Source organism: Salvelinus fontinalis, unplaced genomic scaffold, assembly GCF_029448725.1.
Source record: "Salvelinus fontinalis isolate EN_2023a unplaced genomic scaffold, ASM2944872v1 scaffold_0113, whole genome shotgun sequence".
In the NCBI taxonomy this organism is placed as follows: domain Eukaryota; kingdom Metazoa; phylum Chordata; class Actinopteri; order Salmoniformes; family Salmonidae; genus Salvelinus; species Salvelinus fontinalis.
The window spans coordinates 179,455-197,718 of NW_026600322.1; the positions used below are offsets into that span (position 1 = coordinate 179,455).

Here is an 18,264-nt window from a genome sequence, read left to right on the forward strand (position 1 = left end):
AACAGCTTCTACCCCCAAGCCATTAGACTGCTGAACAGCTTCTACCCCCAAACCATCAGACTGCTGAACAGCTTCTACCCCCAAGCCATCAGACTGCTGAACAGCTTCTACCCCAAGCCATTAGACTGCTGAACAGCTTCTACCCCCAAGCCATTAGACTCCTGAACAGCTTCTACCCCCAAGCCACCAGACTGCTGAACAGCTTCTACCCCCAAGCCATCAGACTCCTGAACAGCTTCTACCCCCAAGCCATCAGACTGCTGAACAGCTTCTACCCCCAAACCATCAGACTGCTGAACAGCTTCTACCCCCAAACCATCAGACTGCTGAACAGCTTCTACCCCCAAGCCATCTGACTGCTGAACAGCTTCTACCCCCAAGCCATCAGACTGCTGAACAGCTTCTACCCCCAAGCCATCAGACTGCTGAACAGCTTCTACCCCCAAGCCATCAGACTGCTGAACAGCTTCTACCCCCAAGCCATCAGACTGCTGAACAGCTTCTACCCCCAAGCCATCAGACTGCTGAACAGCTTCTACCCCCAAACCATCAGACTGCTGAACAGCTTCTACCCCCAAGCCATCAGACTGCTGAACAGCTTCTACCCCCAAGCCATCAGACTGCTGAACAGCTTCTACCCCAAGCCATCAGACTGCTGAACAGCTTCTACCCCCAAGCCATCAGACTGCTGAACAGCTTCTACCCCCAAGTCATCAGACTCCTGAACAGCTTCTACCCCCAAGCCATTAGACTACTGAACAGCTTCTACCCCCAAGCAATCAGACTGCTGAACAGCTTCTACCCCCAAGCCATTAGACTACTGAACAGCTTCTACCCCCAAGCCATTAGACTGCTGAACAGCTTCTACCCCCAAGCCATTAGACTCCTGAACAGCTTCTACCCCCAAGCCATCAGACTCCTGAACAGCTTCTACCCCCAAGCCATTAGACTACTGAACAGCTTCTACCCCCAAGCCATTAGACTGCTGAACAGCTTCTACCCCCAAGCCATTCGACTCCTGAACAGCTTCTACCCCCAAGCCATCAGACTGCTGAACAGCTTCTACCCCCAAGCCATTAGACTCCTGAACAGCTTCTACACCCAAGCCATCAGACTACTGAACAGCTTCTACCCCCAAGCCATTAGACTCCTGAACAGCTTCTACCCCCAAGCCATCAGACTGCTGAACAGCTTCTACCCCCAAGCCATCAGACTGCTGAACAGCTTCTACCTCCAAGCCATCAGACTGCTGAACAGCTTCTACCCCCAAGCCATCAGACTGCTGAACAGCTTCTACCCCCAAGCCATTAGACTACTGAACAGCTTCTACCCCCAAGCCATCAGACTGCTGAACAGCTTCTACCCCCAAGCCATTGGACTGCTGAACAGCTTCTACCTCCAAGCCATCAGACTGCTGAACAGCTTCTACCCCCAAGCCATCAGACTGCTGAACAGCTTCTACCCCCAAGCCATCAGACTGCTGAACAGCTTCTACCACCAAGCCATCAGACTGCTGAACAGCTTCTACCCCCAAGCCACCAGACTGCTGAACAGCTTCTACCCCCAAGCCACCAGACTGCTGAACAGCTTCTACCCCCAAGCCATCAGACTGCTGAACAGCTTCTACCCCCGAACCATCAGACTGCTGAACAGCTTCTACCCCCAAGCCATCAGACTGCTGAACAGCTTCTACCCCCAAGCCATCAGACTGCTGAACAGCTTCTACCCCCAAGCCATCAGACTGCTGAACAGCTTCTACCCCCAAACCATCAGACTGCTGAACAGCTTGTACCCCCAAACCATCAGACTGCTGAACAGCTTCTACCCCCAAGCCATGAGACTGCTGAACAGCTTCTACCCCCAAACCATAAGACTGCTGAACAGCTTCTACCCCCAAGCCATCAGACTGCTGAACAGCTTCTACCCCCAAGCCATCAGACTGCTGAACAGCTTCTACCCCCAAGCCATCAGACTGCTGAACAGCTTCTACCCCCAAACCATAAGACTGCTGAACAGCTTCTACCCCCAAGCCATCAGACTGCTGAACAGCTTCTACCCCCAAGCCATCAGACTGCTGAACAGCTTCTACCCCCAAGCCATCAGACTGCTGAACAGCTTCTACCCCCAAACCATCAGACTGCTGAACAGCTTCTACCCCCAAACCATCAGACTGCTGAACAGCTTCTACCCCCAAACCATCAGACTGCTGAACAGCTTCTACCCCCAAACCATCAGACTGCTGAACAGCTTCTACCCCCAAACCATCAGACTGTTGAACAGCTTCTACCCCCAAGCCATCAGACTGCTGAACAGCTTCTACCCCCAAGCCATCAGACTGCTGAACAGCTTCTACCCCCAAACCATCAGACTGCTGAACAGCTTCTACCCCCAAGTCATTAGACTGCTGAACAGCTTCTACCCCCAAGCCATCAGACTGCTGAACAGCTTCTACCCCCAAGCCATCAGACTGCTGAACAGCTTCTACCCCCAAACCATCAGACTGCTGAACAGCTTCTACCCCCAAACCATCAGACTGCTGAACAGCTTCTACCCCCAAACCATCAGACTGCTGAACAGCTTCTACCTCCAAGCCATCAGACTGCTGAACAGCTTCTACCCCCAAGCCATCAGACTGCTGAACAGCTTCTACCCCCAAACCATCAGACTGCTGAACAGCTTCTACCCCCAAACCATAAGACTGCTGAACAGCTTCTACCCCCAAGCCATCAGACTGCTGAACAGCTTCTACCCCCAAGCCATAAGACTGCTGAACAGCTTCTACCCCCAAGCCATCAGACTGCTGAACAGCTTCTACCCCCAAGCCATCAGACTGCTGAACAGCTTCTACCTCCAAGCCACCAGACTGCTGAACAACTTCTACCCCCAAGCCATCAGACTGCTGAACAGCTTCTACCCCCAAGCCATCAGACTCCTGAACAGCTTCTACCTCCAAGCCATCAGACTGCTGAACAGCTTCTACCCCCAAGCCATCAGACTGCTGAACAGCTTCTACCCCCAAACCATCAGACTGCTGAACAGCTTCTACCCCCAAACCATAAGACTGCTGAACAGCTTCTACCCCCAAGCCATCAGACTGCTGAACAGCTTCTACCCCCAAGCCATAAGACTGCTGAACAGCTTCTACCCCCAAGCCATCAGACTGCTGAACAGCTTCTACCCCCAAGCCATCAGACTGCTGAACAGCTTCTACCTCCAAGCCATCAGACTGCTGAACAGCTTCTACCCCCAAGCCATCAGACTGCTGAACAGCTTCTACCCCCAAACCATCAGACTGTTGAACAGCTTCTACCCCCAAGCCATCAGACTGCTGAACAGCTTCTACCCCCAAGCCATCAGACTGCTGAACAGCTTTTCCCCCAAACCATCAGACTGCTGAACAGCTTCTACCCCCAAGCCATCAGACTGCTGAACAGCTTCTACCCCCAAACCATCAGACTGCTGAACAGCTTCTACCCCCAAGCCATCAGACTGCTGAACAGCTTCTACCCCCAAGCCATTAGACTGCTGAACATCTTCTACCCCCAAGCCATTAGACTACTGAACAGCTTCTACCCCCAAGCCATCAGACTGCTGAACAGCTTCTACCCCCAAGCCATCAGACTGCTGAACATCTTCTACCCCCAAGCCATCAGACTGTTGAACAGCTTCTACCCCCAAGCCATCAGACTGCTGAACAGCTTCTACCCCCAAGCCATCAGACTGCTGAACAGCTTCTACCCCCAAACCATCAGACTGCTGAACAGCTTCTACCCCCAAGCCATCAGACTGCTGAACAGCTTCTACCCCCAAACCATCAGACTGCTGAACAGCTTCTACCCCCAAGCCATCAGACTGCTGAACAGCTTCTACCCCCAAGCCATTAGACTGCTGAACATCTTCTACCCCCAAGCCATTAGACTACTGAACAGCTTCTACCCCCAAGCCATCAGACTGCTGAACAGCTTCTACCCCCAAGCCATCAGACTGCTGAACAGCTTCTACCCCCAAACCATCAGACTGCTGAACAGCTTCTACGCCCAAACCATAAGACTGCTGAACAGCTTCTACCCCCAAGCCATCAGACTGCTGAACAGCTTCTACCCCCAAGCCATCAGACTGCTGAACAGCTTCTACCCCCAAGCCATCAGACTGCTGAACAGCTTCTACCCCCAAGCCATCAGACTGCTGAACAGCTTCTACCTCCAAGCCATCAGACTGCTGAACAGCTTCTACCCCCAAGCCATCAGACTGCTGAACAGCTTCTACCCCCAAGCCATTAGACTGCTGAACAGCTTCTACCCCCAAGCCATCAGACTGCTGAACAGCTTCTACCCCCAAACCATCAGACTGCTGAACAGCTTCTACCCCCAAACCATCAGACTGCTGAACAGCTTCTACCCCCAAGCCATCAGACTGCTGAACAGCTTCTACCCCCAAGCCATCAGACTGCTGAACAGCTTCTACCCCCAAACCATCAGACTGCTGAACAGCTTCTACCCCCAAGTCATTAGACTGCTGAACAGCTTCTACCCCCAAGCCATCAGACTGCTGAACAGCTTCTACCCCCAAGCCATCAGACTGCTGAACAGCTTCTACCCCCAAACCATCAGACTGCTGAACAGCTTCTACCCCCAAACCATCAGACTGCTGAACAGCTTCTACCCCCAAGCCATCAGACTGCTGAACAGCTTCTACCTCAAAGCCATCAGACTGCTGAACAGCTTCTACCCCCAAGCCATCAGACTGCTGAACAGCTTCTACCCCCAAACCATCAGACTGCTGAACAGCTTCTACCCCCAAACCATAAGACTGCTGAACAGCTTCTAACCCCAAGCCATCAGACTGCTGAACAGCTTCTACCCCCAAGCCATAAGACTGCTGAACAGCTTCTACCCCCAAGCCATCAGACTGCTGAACAGCTTCTACCCCCAAGCCATCAGACTGCTGAACAGCTTCTACCTCCAAGCCATCAGACTGCTGAACAGCTTCTACCCCCAAGCCATCAGACTGCTGAACAGCTTCTACCCCCAAACCATCAGACTGTTGAACAGCTTCTACCCCCAAGCCATCAGACTGCTGAACAGCTTCTACCACCAAGCCATCAGACTGCTGAACAGCTTCTACCCCCAAACCATCAGACTGCTGAACAGCTTCTACCCCCAAGCCATCAGACTGCTGAACAGCTTCTACCCCAAAACCATCAGACTGCTGAACAGCTTCTACCCCCAAGCCATCAGACTGCTGAACAGCTTCTACCCCCAAGCCATTAGACTGCTGAAGATCTTCTACCCCCAAGCCATTAGACTGCTGAACAGCTTCTACCCCCAAGCCATCAGACTGCTGAACAGCTTCTACCCCCAAGCCATCAGACTGCTGAACATCTTCTACCCCCAAGCCATCAGACTGCTGAACAGCTTCTACCCCCAAACCATCAGACTGTTGAACAGCTTCTACCCCCAAGCCATCAGACTGCTGAACAGCTTCTACCCTCAAGCCATCAGACTGCTGAACAGCTTCTACCCCCCAAACCATCAGACTGCTGAACAGCTTCTACCCCCAAGCCATCAGACTGCTGAACAGCTTCTACCCCCAAACCATCAGACTGCTGAACAGCTTCTACCCCCAAGCCATCAGACTGCTGAACAGCTTCTACCCCCAAGCCATTAGACTGCTGAACATCTTCTACCCCCAAGCCATTAGACTACTGAACAGCTTCTACCCCCAAGCCATCAGACTGCTGAACAGCTTCTACCCCCAAGCCATTAGACTGCTGAACATCTTCTACCCCCAAGCCATCAGACTGCTGAACAGCTTCTACCCCCAAGCCATCAGACTGCTGAACAGCTTCTACCCCTAAACCATCAGACTGCTGAACAGCTTCTACCCCCAAACCATCAGACTGCTGAACAGCTTCTACCCCCAAGCCATCAGACTGCTGAACAGCTTCTACCCCCAAACCATCAGACTGCTGAACAGCTTCTACCCCCAAGCCATCAGACTCCTGAACAGCTTCTACCCCCAAGCCATCAGACTCCTGAACAGCTTCTACCCCCAAGCCATTAGACTGCTGAACAGCTTCTACCCCCAAACCATCAGACTGCTGAACAGCTTCTACCCCCAAGCCATCAGACTGCTGAACAGCTTCTACCCCCAAGCCATCAGACTGCTGAACAGCTTCTACCCCAAGCCATCAGACTGCTGAACAGCTTCTACCCCCAAGCCATCAGACTGCTGAACAGCTTCTACCCCCAAGCCATCAGACTGCTGAACAGCTTCTACCCCCAAGCCATCAGACTGCTGAACAGCTTCTACCCCCAAGCCATCAGACTGCTGAACAGCTTCTACCCCCAAACCATCAGACTGCTGAACAGCTTCTACCCCCAAGTCATTAGACTGCTGAACAGCTTCTACCCCCAAGCCATCAGACTGCTGAACAGCTTCTACCCCCAAGCCATCAGACTGCTGAACAGCTTCTACCCCCAAACCATCAGACTGCTGAACAGCTTCTACCCCCAAACCATCAGACTGCTGAACAGCTTCTACCCCCAAGCCATCAGACTGCTGAACAGCTTCTACCTCCAAGCCACCAGACTGCTGAACAGCTTCTACCCCCAAGCCATCAGACTGCTGAACAGCTTCTACCCCCAAGCCATCAGACTGCTGAACAGCTTCTACCCCCAAACCATCAGACTGCTGAACAGCTTCTACCCCCAAACCATCAGACTGCTGAACAGCTTCTACCCCCAAGCCATCAGACTGCTGAACAGCTTCTACCCCCAAGCCATAAGACTGCTGAACAGCTTCTACCCCCAAGCCATCAGACTGCTGAACAGCTTCTACCCCCAAACCATCAGACTGCTGAACAGCTTCTACCTCCAAGCCATCAGACTGCTGAACAGCTTCTACCCCCAAGCCATCAGACTGCTGAACAGCTTCTACCCCCAAGCCATCAGACTGCTGAACAGCTTCTACCCCCAAACCATCAGACTGTTGAACAGCTTCTACCCCCAAGCCATCAGACTGCTGAACAGCTTCTACCCCCAAGCCATCAGACTGCTGAACAGCTTCTACCCCCAAGCCATCAGACTGCTGAACAGCTTCTACCCCCAAACCATCAGACTGCTGAACAGCTTCTACCCCCAAACCATAAGACTGCTGAACAGCTTCTACCCCCAAGCCATCAGACTGCTGAACAGCTTCTACCCCCAAGCCATAAGACTGCTGAACAGCTTCTACCCCCAAGCCATCAGACTGCTGAACAGCTTCTACCCCCAAGCCATCAGACTGCTGAACAGCTTCTACCTCCAAGCCATCAGACTGCTGAACAGCTTCTACCCCCAAGCCATCAGACTGCTGAACAGCTTCTACCCCCAAACCATCAGACTGCTGAACAGCTTCTACCCCCAAACCATCAGACTGCTGAACAGCTTCTACCCCCAAGCCATCAGACTGCTGAACAGCTTCTACCCCCAAACCATCAGACTGCTGAACAGCTTCTACCCCCAAGCCATCAGACTGCTGAACAGCTTCTACCCCCAAGCCATCAGACTCCTGAACAGCTTCTACCCCCAAGCCATTAGACTGCTGAACAGCTTCTACCCCCAAACCATCAGACTCCTGAACAGCTTCTACCCCCAAGCCATCAGACTGCTGAACAGCTTCTACCCCCAAGCCATCAGACTGCTGAACAGCTTCTACCCCCAAGCCATCAGACTGCTGAACAGCTTCTACCCCCAAGCCATCAGACTGCTGAACAGCTTCTACCCCCAAACCATCAGACTGCTGAACAGCTTCTACCCCCAAACCATCAGACTGCTGAACAGCTTCTACCCCCAAGCCATCAGACTGCTGAACAGCTTCTACCTCCAAGCCATCAGACTGCTGAACAGCTTCTACCCCCAAGCCATCAGACTCCTGAACAGCTTCTACCTCCAAGCCATCAGACTGTTGAACAGCTTCTACCTCCAAGCCATCAGACTGTTGAACAGCTTCTACCCCCAAGCCATTAGACTGCTGAACAGCTTCTACCCCCAAACCATTAGACTGCTGAACAGCTTCTACCCCCAAGCCATTAGACTGCTGAACAGCTTCTACCCCCAAGCCATTAGACTGCTGAACAGCTTCTACCCCCAAGCCATTAGACTGCTGAACAGCTTCTACCCCCAAGCCATCAGACTGCTGAACAGCTTCTACCCCCAAGCCATCAGACTGCTGAACAGCTTCTACCCCCAAGCCATCAGACTGCTGAACAGCTTCTACCCCCAAGCCATCAGACTGCTGAACAGCTTCTACACCCAAACCATCAGACTGCTGAACAGCTTCTACCCCCAAGCCATCAGACTGCTGAACAGCTTCTACCCCCAAGCCATCAGACTGCTGAACAGCTTCTACCCCCAAGCCATCAGACTGCTGAACAGCTTCTACCCCCAAACCATCAGACTGCTGAACAGCTTCTACCCCCAAACCATCAGACTGCTGAACAGCTTCTACCCCCAAGCCATCAGACTGCTGAACAGCTTCTACCTCCAAGCCATCAGACTGCTGAACAGCTTCTACCCCCAAGCCATCAGACTCCTGAACAGCTTCTACCTCCAAGCCATCAGACTGTTGAACAGCTTCTACCTCCAAGCCATCAGACTGTTGAACAGCTTCTACCCCCAAGCCATTAGACTGCTGAACAGCTTCTACCCCCAAACCATTAGACTGCTGAACAGCTTCTACCCCCAAGCCATTAGACTGCTGAACAGCTTCTACCCCCAAGCCATTAGACTGCTGAACAGCTTCTACCCCCAAGCCATCAGACTGCTGAACAGCTTCTACCCCCAAGCCATCAGACTGCTGAACAGCTTCTACCCCCAAGCCATCAGACTGCTGAACAGCTTCTACCCCCAAGCCATCAGACTGCTGAACAGCTTCTACACCCAAACCATCAGACTGCTGAACAGCTTCTACCCCCAAGCCATTAGACTGCTGAACAGCTTCTACCCCCAAGCCATCAGACTGCTGAACAGCTTCTACCCCCAAGCCATCAGACTGCTGAACAGCTTCTACCCCCAAGCCATCAGACTGCTGAACAGCTTCTACCCCCAAGCCATCAGACTGCTGAACAGCTTCTACCCCCAAGCCATCAGACTGCTGAACAGCTTCTACCCCCAAGCCATCAGACTGCTGAACAGCTTCTACCCCCAAACCATCAGACTGCTGAACAGCTTCTACCCCCAAGTCATTAGACTGCTGAACAGCTTCTACCCCCAAGCCATCAGACTGCTGAACAGCTTCTACCCCCAAGCCATCAGACTGCTGAACAGCTTCTACCCCCAAACCATCAGACTGCTGAACAGCTTCTACCCCCAAACCATCAGACTGCTGAACAGCTTCTACCCCCAAGCCATCAGACTGCTGAACAGCTTCTACCTCCAAGCCACCAGACTGCTGAACAGCTTCTACCCCCAAGCCATCAGACTGCTGAACAGCTTCTACCCCCAAACCATCAGACTGCTGAACAGCTTCTACCCCCAAACCATCAGACTGCTGAACAGCTTCTACCCCCAAGCCATCAGACTGCTGAACAGCTTCTACCCCCAAGCCATCAGACTGCTGAACAGCTTCTACCCCCAAGCCATAAGACTGCTGAACAGCTTCTACCCCCAAGCCATCAGACTGCTGAACAGCTTCTACCCCCAAACCATCAGACTGCTGAACAGCTTCTACCTCCAAGCCATCAGACTGCTGAACAGCTTCTACCCCCAAGCCATCAGACTGCTGAACAGCTTCTACCCCCAAGCCATCAGACTGCTGAACAGCTTCTACCCCCAAACCATCAGACTGTTGAACAGCTTCTACCCCCAAGCCATCAGACTGCTGAACAGCTTCTACCCCCAAGCCATCAGACTGCTGAACAGCTTCTACCCCCAAGCCATCAGACTGCTGAACAGCTTCTACCCCCAAACCATCAGACTGCTGAACAGCTTCTACCCCCAAACCATAAGACTGCTGAACAGCTTCTACCCCCAAGCCATCAGACTGCTGAACAGCTTCTACCCCCAAGCCATAAGACTGCTGAACAGCTTCTACCCCCAAGCCATCAGACTGCTGAACAGCTTCTACCCCCAAGCCATCAGACTGCTGAACAGCTTCTACCTCCAAGCCATCAGACTGCTGAACAGCTTCTACCCCCAAGCCATCAGACTGCTGAACAGCTTCTACCCCCAAACCATCAGACTGCTGAACAGCTTCTACCCCCAAACCATCAGACTGCTGAACAGCTTCTACCCCCAAGCCATCAGACTGCTGAACAGCTTCTACCCCCAAACCATCAGACTGCTGAACAGCTTCTACCCCCAAGCCATCAGACTGCTGAACAGCTTCTACCCCCAAGCCATCAGACTCCTGAACAGCTTCTACCCCCAAGCCATTAGACTGCTGAACAGCTTCTACCCCCAAACCATCAGACTCCTGAACAGCTTCTACCCCCAAGCCATCAGACTGCTGAACAGCTTCTACCCCCAAGCCATCAGACTGCTGAACAGCTTCTACCCCCAAGCCATCAGACTGCTGAACAGCTTCTACCCCCAAGCCATCAGACTGCTGAACAGCTTCTACCCCCAAACCATCAGACTGCTGAACAGCTTCTACCCCCAAACCATCAGACTGCTGAACAGCTTCTACCCCCAAGCCATCAGACTGCTGAACAGCTTCTACCTCCAAGCCATCAGACTGCTGAACAGCTTCTACCCCCAAGCCATCAGACTCCTGAACAGCTTCTACCTCCGAGCCATCAGACTGTTGAACAGCTTCTACCTCCAAGCCATCAGACTGCTGAACAGCTTCTACCCCCAAGCCATTAGACTGCTGAACAGCTTCTACCCCCAAGCCATTAGACTGCTGAACAGCTTCTACCCCCAAGCCATCAGACTGCTGAACAGCTTCTACCCCCAAGCCATCAGACTGCTGAACAGCTTCTACCCCCAAGCCATCAGACTGCTGAACAGCTTCTACCCCCAAGCCATCAGACTGCTGAACAGCTTCTACCCCCAAGCCATCAGACTGCTGAACAGCTTCTACCCCCAAACCATCAGACTGCTGAACAGCTTCTACCCCCAAGCCATCAGACTGCTGAACAGCTTCTACCCCCAAGCCATCAGACTGCTGAACAGCTTCTACCCCCAAGCCATCAGACTGCTGAACAGCTTCTACCCCCAAACCATCAGACTGCTGAACAGCTTCTACCCCCAAACCATCAGACTGCTGAACAGCTTCTACCCCCAAGCCATCAGACTGCTGAACAGCTTCTACCTCCAAGCCATCAGACTGCTGAACAGCTTCTACCCCCAAGCCATCAGACTCCTGAACAGCTTCTACCTCCAAGCCATCAGACTGTTGAACAGCTTCTACCTCCAAGCCATCAGACTGTTGAACAGCTTCTACCCCCAAGCCATTAGACTGCTGAACAGCTTCTACCCCCAAACCATTAGACTGCTGAACAGCTTCTACCCCCAAGCCATTAGACTGCTGAACAGCTTCTACCCCCAAGCCATTAGACTGCTGAACAGCTTCTACCCCCAAGCCATTAGACTGCTGAACAGCTTCTACCCCCAAGCCATCAGACTGCTGAACAGCTTCTACCCCCAAGCCATCAGACTGCTGAACAGCTTCTACCCCCAAGCCATCAGACTGCTGAACAGCTTCTACCCCCAAGCCATCAGACTGCTGAACAGCTTCTACCCCCAAGCCATCAGACTGCTGAACAGCTTCTACACCCAAACCATCAGACTGCTGAACAGCTTCTACCCCCAAGCCATTAGACTGCTGAACAGCTTCTACCCCCAAGCCATCAGACTGCTGAACAGCTTCTACCCCCAAGCCATCAGACTGCTGAACAGCTTCTACCCCCAAGCCATCAGACTGCTGAACAGCTTCTACCCCCAAGCCATCAGACTGCTGAACAGCTTCTACCCCCAAGCCATCAGACTGCTGAACAGCTTCTACCCCCAAGCCATTAGACTGCTGAACAGCTTCTACCCCCAAGCCATCAGACTGCTGAACAGCTTCTACCCCCAAGCCATCAGACTGCTGAACAGCTTCTACCCCCAAGCCATTAGACTGCTGAACAGCTTCTACCCCCAAGCCATTAGACTACTGAACAGCTTCTACCCCCAAGCCATCAGACTGCTGAACAGCTTCTACCCCCAAGCCATCAGACTGCTGAACAGCTTCTACACCCAAACCATCAGACTGCTGAACAGCTTCTACCCCCAAGCCATTAGACTGCTGAACAGCTTCTACCCCCAAGCCATCAGACTGCTGAACAGCTTCTACCCCCAAGCCATCAGACTGCTGAACAGCTTCTACCCCCAAACCATCAGACTGCTGAACAGCTTCTACCCCCAAGCCATCAGACTGCTGAACAGCTTCTACCCCCAAGCCATCAGACTGCTGAACAGCTTCTACCCCCAAGCCATCAGACTGCTGAACAGCTTCTACCCCCAAGCCATCAGACTGCTGAACAGCTTCTACCCCCAAACCATCAGACTGCTGAACAGCTTCTACCCCCAAGCCATCAGACTGCTGAACAGCTTCTACCCCCAAACCATCAGACTGCTGAACAGCTTCTACCCCCAAGCCATCAGACTGCTGAACAGCTTCTACCCCCAAGCCATCAGACTGCTGAACAGCTTCTACCCCCAAACCATCAGACTGCTGAACAGCTTCTACCCCCAAGCCATTAGACTGCTGAACAGCTTCTACCCCCAAGCCATCAGACTGCTGAACAGCTTCTACCCCCAAGCCATCAGACTGCTGAACAGCTTCTACCCCCAAGCCATCAGACTGCTGAACAGCTTCTACCCCCAAGCCATCAGACTGCTGAACAGCTTCTACCCCCAAGCCATCAGACTGCTGAACAGCTTCTACCCCCAAGCCATCAGACTGCTGAACAGCTTCTACCCCCAAGCCATTAGACTCCTGAACAGCTTCTACCCCCAAGCCATCAGACTGCTGAACAGCTTCTACCCCCAAGCCATCAGACTGCTGAACAGCTTCTACCCCCAAACCATCAGACTGCTGAACAGCTTCTACCCCCAAGCCATCAGACTGCTGAACAGCTTCTACCTCCAAGCCATCAGACTGCTGAACAGCTTCTACCCCCAAGCCATCAGACTGCTGAACAGCTTCTACCCCCAAGCCATCAGACTGCTGAACAGCTTCTACCCCCAAGCCATCAGACTGCTGAACAGCTTCTACCCCCAAGCCATCAGACTGCTGAACAGAATGGTCTCCTAAGTTAGCATTTCACATTAAAGTCTTCACCAGTTGTATTCGGCATGTTTATTTAACCTTTATTTATCTCGGCAAGTCAGTTAAGAACAAATTCTTATTTACAATGACGGCCTACCCCGGCCAAACCCAGACGACGCTGGGCCAATTGTTCGCCACCCTACGGCACTCCCAATCACAGCCGGATTTAGATTTGATGAGCCATCTAGCGTGTTTCCCGAACACCTGTGTGTATCAGCGTAAAAGCCAATTTATGCCTGATCCGAAATGTGGTCGGACCTTCGTATGGAGGGTGTGACGCCATAGCGGTACCTCTGGGGCATGCAGAGGTCAAATCAAGCCACGTACCACGTCGCCGTGAGCCTCTCAAATGTTGTAACAATGCAGAGGGCTTCTGTATAGTTCCGCATTAACATGATTGGTTGACGGTAGGTGGGGGCGGTACAGTCCTGTGTAAACACAAACTCACTTCCTTGACAACTTCCTTGACAACAGTTCTGCTAAGTGCTAGAAGTATGAAAGCCCTGATGTCTGTTCTGCCACTTCAGGCCTCAGATCGACCATGCAGAGCCTTTAACTGGGGAGGAAGGATAGTTCGTCAACCGGATGCACACACAGACTGGATCTGTGCAAAAACTGATAAAAGTGTATATATATTTGTTTTTTTCAAATATTATTTCTCACTGATATGAAAGATAAGGGGCATATTTGCTTATGTTTTAAAAACCGGTTTGAATTGTGGTTCACATTGAGCAAAAATGTCTGCAAATGTAACCCGTGGAAACCCGACATGTGGAGAAGAAGGATTTTCCAGAGGTAGCTAGTCTGGATGAGTTTCCCGAGTGGCACAGCGGTCTAATGCACTGCATCTCAGAGCTAGAATCATCACTACAGACCCTGGTTCGATTCCAGGCTGTGTCACAACCGGCCGTGATTGGGAGACCCATAGGGCGGCGCACAATTGGCCCAGCGTTGTCCGGTTTAGGCCGTTATTGTAAATACGAATTTGTTGTTAAATGACTTGCCTAGTTAAATAATGGTCAAATAAATGTGTGTAACTAACTCAGCGTTTCCCAAACTCTGTCCTGGGCAGCGCTCAGTACATAAAAACGCAACATAACTTTAAATTAAAGAAAACTGTGCTGTACTGAACGACCAATTGAAAAACGGTGAGGGGTTCTGGCTTCAAAAATGCACCGCTTGTCTTTAACAACGTCAATCACCGCTTCAAGCCAAACCCGACACACCCACCGAACGGACCAAACAAGTCTGTTCAAGAACGTTTTTGGGAAAACGTGTCGTTCAGTACAAAACGCTCCACACCGTAGCAAACATTCAAACGAACTGAACGCACCCCTTGGATGAAGGTTTAGTTTTTGTCCTTCCGCCACACAGCTGATTCAAATAATAAATAATGAGTTGACTAACGTTATTTAAATCAGCTGTGTGGTGCTAACGTTAGGACCAAAACTAAACTGTTCACCAGGGATCTAGTCATACCAACTGGTCTAGCTGACAGTTAACGTTACCACACAGTTAGCTAACTAGCTAGGTAACCCATGGTATGAAACAAAACGTTTATAAGCATAGCTAGCTAAACAAACTGGTAACACGGGAGTTAACGTAGCTATCTTAGGCAGAGACGGTATAGAAACCTGTATTGGGTTCGACAAGATGCTAACGTTAGTAGCTAACTGCATTTGTGAGTAAACGTTACTCACATTGAAGGATGTCTCTGATCTCACAGAAATCAGTGTCCTGTTCATTCTTGAAAGCCTCAAACGCCACAGATACATAATAATCCACCATCCACCGATTAACAACACATTCCACATCTAGTCCGCGGTCCTCACTCGCCTCCATGTTTTGGTTTTGCCGCCACATCAACGAAGTAAACAAACTTATCTCATCTGCCGCGCTGGTTAGTGTTTAGTCAACCTTCCGTCTGTCCACCTTACGCTCACCTTACGCTCACATTACGCACCACGTCAATGACGTCATCGCGGCAAACCGATTACCATTCATTTAGAATAGTGATTTTTAATGGTTATTGACTAATTATAGAGATTTTTATGAAATATTGGATTTTAAGTAAAAAATATATTGCATTTGGCGACAGATTTTTTTGTTTTTGTGTATATAACATTTACCAGACAGAATGAAGAAATGAACGACTTAATTCAAATGTTTTGTTTTCATTTTAGTAACATCCTTCATTGTAAATACATGGGTCTCATTCATGAAATAAAACATTTAAATACTTAACTCGCTCCAAAATAACTTCAGAGTCACACTCGTACAACATGTGTATAATAGCTTCCCTTTATCACAGAAAAGGCGAAGTCCGCATGTAGACAAGTTATTGCAAGGGTATATTTTGTGCAAGATTTTCAAGTGAATTTCATTTACTTTATTTGATATACAAAATGTATGAGGGAGCAACCAAGCTTTCTTCCATTCAATTTCAGGAATATTTTGCATTCCAGAAGAATGTCCCTCTAGGAGGGATCTTGTGGTTGAAGTTCAAGTCATCTTCAGAATGTATTACATGTCTTATCCAGCAGGGGGCAACCTTTCAACATACATTGTGCATCTACCATGACATGTTCTCCAAAGCAAAAATGCGATTGAATTAATTAAGTCCTGAAGGTATTGGTTTGAATATAGAATTACATTCGTACTGTATTCTTACAACTATCGTAGGTTTATACAATTGTAACCTTATTTTAGGTACTTACATTTTTGTAAACTCAATTCATATGTAGTGATTTTTTTTTGATTTTTTAAACTTTGTTATTTTATGTTTTCTTCAGATAAAATATACGTGTAGTGATGTCCTATGTATTTGTTTTGTTGTATTATAATATATATAAATATATACCATTTATTTAGTGAAGGCGGAGGCACTTGGTCATCCAGCGTTTGTCAAATGAACGTCAGATTTGATTTATTTTAGCAGGTTAGGAGAAAACGCTGCTGGTTGCTGCGTTTGTTTGCCGCGCGAACTGTATGCCGCGCGCGATTTAAAGGCACAATCTTTAGATTTCTTGGTGTCCGTCATTGATTCTTGAATAATCTGATTTATATGAATCTAACATTATCTTATCAGATTCAAATTCAATGCATATTGGTTCACATCCACACGTTTTTACACAGGGCAATAAATGGAACAGCCAAATAGCCATTATTATTTTAATCAAATCAGGTTTATTATGCAAAATAACACATTATAAAGACAATTTGAGACACATTTAAAAACATCATAATTGGTAGTAGGTACGAACTGCAACAATGTTCGTTTGTCAACACCCAAAGGACAAAACTGTGGGAAGCATTGAAGTCAACACGGGCCAGCATCCCTGTTGAACGCTTTCCACACCTTGTAGAGTCCATGCCCCGAAGAATTGAGGCTGTTCTGAGGGCAAAAAGGGGGGTACAACTCAATACTAGGAAGGTGTCCTTAATGTTTTGTTCACTCAGTGTGTCTGCAGAGGTTACAGAAGATGGAAATACTAAAAGTGTCCCACTTTTCTTCTGACTTCACTCAAATAAATACTACAAGACAAAATGAACAGGATATAATACGTCAAGGATCAGACTGCTGCAATGGATATCTGCCGTTTTACGGACTCATGACCAATTCTGCTCTTTTTATATACATACATAATGTTTCCGCCATTGTTAACTATGACTGAAAATACCTTCTGGATATCAGAACAGTGATCACTAACCTCAATTTGGATGTCGCACCGTAGCAAACATACTGCTCACTCTGGACCGGGCCCTGATCCCAGAGACTGGACCGGGCCCTGATCCCAGAGACTGGACCGGGCCCTGATCCCAGAGACTGGACCGGGCCCTGATCCCAGAGACTGGACCGGGCCCTGATCCCAGAGACTGGACCGGGCCCTGATCCCAGAGACTGGACCAGGCCCTGATCCCAGAGACTGGACCAGGCCCTGATCCCAGAGACTGGACCAGGCCCTGATCCCAGAGACTCATAAAAGGAAAAGACTGCCTGAGAGGCCGAAGTGCGGGCACCCAGACGAAACTACTTAGGAAACAAAATAACCCGCCTCTCCCCTCCGTTCTATTAACAAACGTACAATTGGTAGGATAGTCTCTAACGGAGCTCATCCAGTTTATTCTCCAGTGATTGGTAGGATAGTCTAACGGAGCTCATCCAGTTTATTCTCCAGTGATTGGTAGGATAGTCTAACGGAGCTCATCTTCTGCACATCTATCACTCCAGTGTTTAATTGCTATATTGTAATTATTTCGCCACTATGGTCTATTTATTGCCTTACCTCCCTTATCTCACCTCATTTGCACACGCTGTATATAGACTTTTTCTATTGTATTATTGACTGTATGTTTGTTTATTCCATGTGTAACTCTGTGTTGTTGTTTGTGTCGCACTGCTTTGCTTTATCTTGGTCAGGTCGCAGTTGTAAATGAGAACTTGTTCTCAACTAGCCTACCTGGTTAAATCAAGGTGAAATAATGTATATATATTTGTTAAATATAGTGCACAACTTTGGATCAGAGCCCTATGGCACCCTATTCCCTATATATAGTCCACTACTTTAAACCAGAGCCCTATGGCACCCTATTCCCTATATAGTGCACTACTTTAGACCAGAGCCCTATGGCACCCTATTCCCTATATAGTGCACTAAATGTTCTAAAGCAGTGCACTATATAGGGAATAGGGTGCCATTGGGACAGATCCGTTGTCTTTCAGTGTTCCCTCCGTCCCAACTTCCCTTCGTCTTTCAGTGTTCCCTCCGTCCCAATTTATAAGTATCTAAATAACACACATTCTCATTACAGCATTTTAATGAAAGGCCTGTGTTGTCTCCAGATAGCATATCTCCAGAGACACATCCTATAGACCCTCAGGGAGTCAAATCATCTCCAGATAGCATGTCTCCAGACACACATCCTACAGAGCCTCAGGGAGTCTAATCATCTCCAGATAGCATGTCT

At 49.7% G+C, this 18,264-nt stretch overlaps 1 protein-coding gene across 1 annotated transcript in view; it reads right to left on the minus strand.

Annotated features, from left to right (window-relative positions):
• Positions 1-15,206, minus strand: part of LOC129843317 (telomeric repeat-binding factor 2-like) — a 51,158-nt gene extending 35,952 nt beyond the window's left edge. Inside the window, exon 1 of the mRNA XM_055911944.1 lies at positions 14,997-15,206. Within this exon, the coding sequence (XP_055767919.1) occupies positions 14,997-15,159 (163 nt within the window). The 5' untranslated portion in view covers positions 15,160-15,206. The remainder of the gene's footprint in view (positions 1-14,996) is intronic.
• Between the last annotated feature and the right edge of the window lie 3,058 nt (positions 15,207-18,264).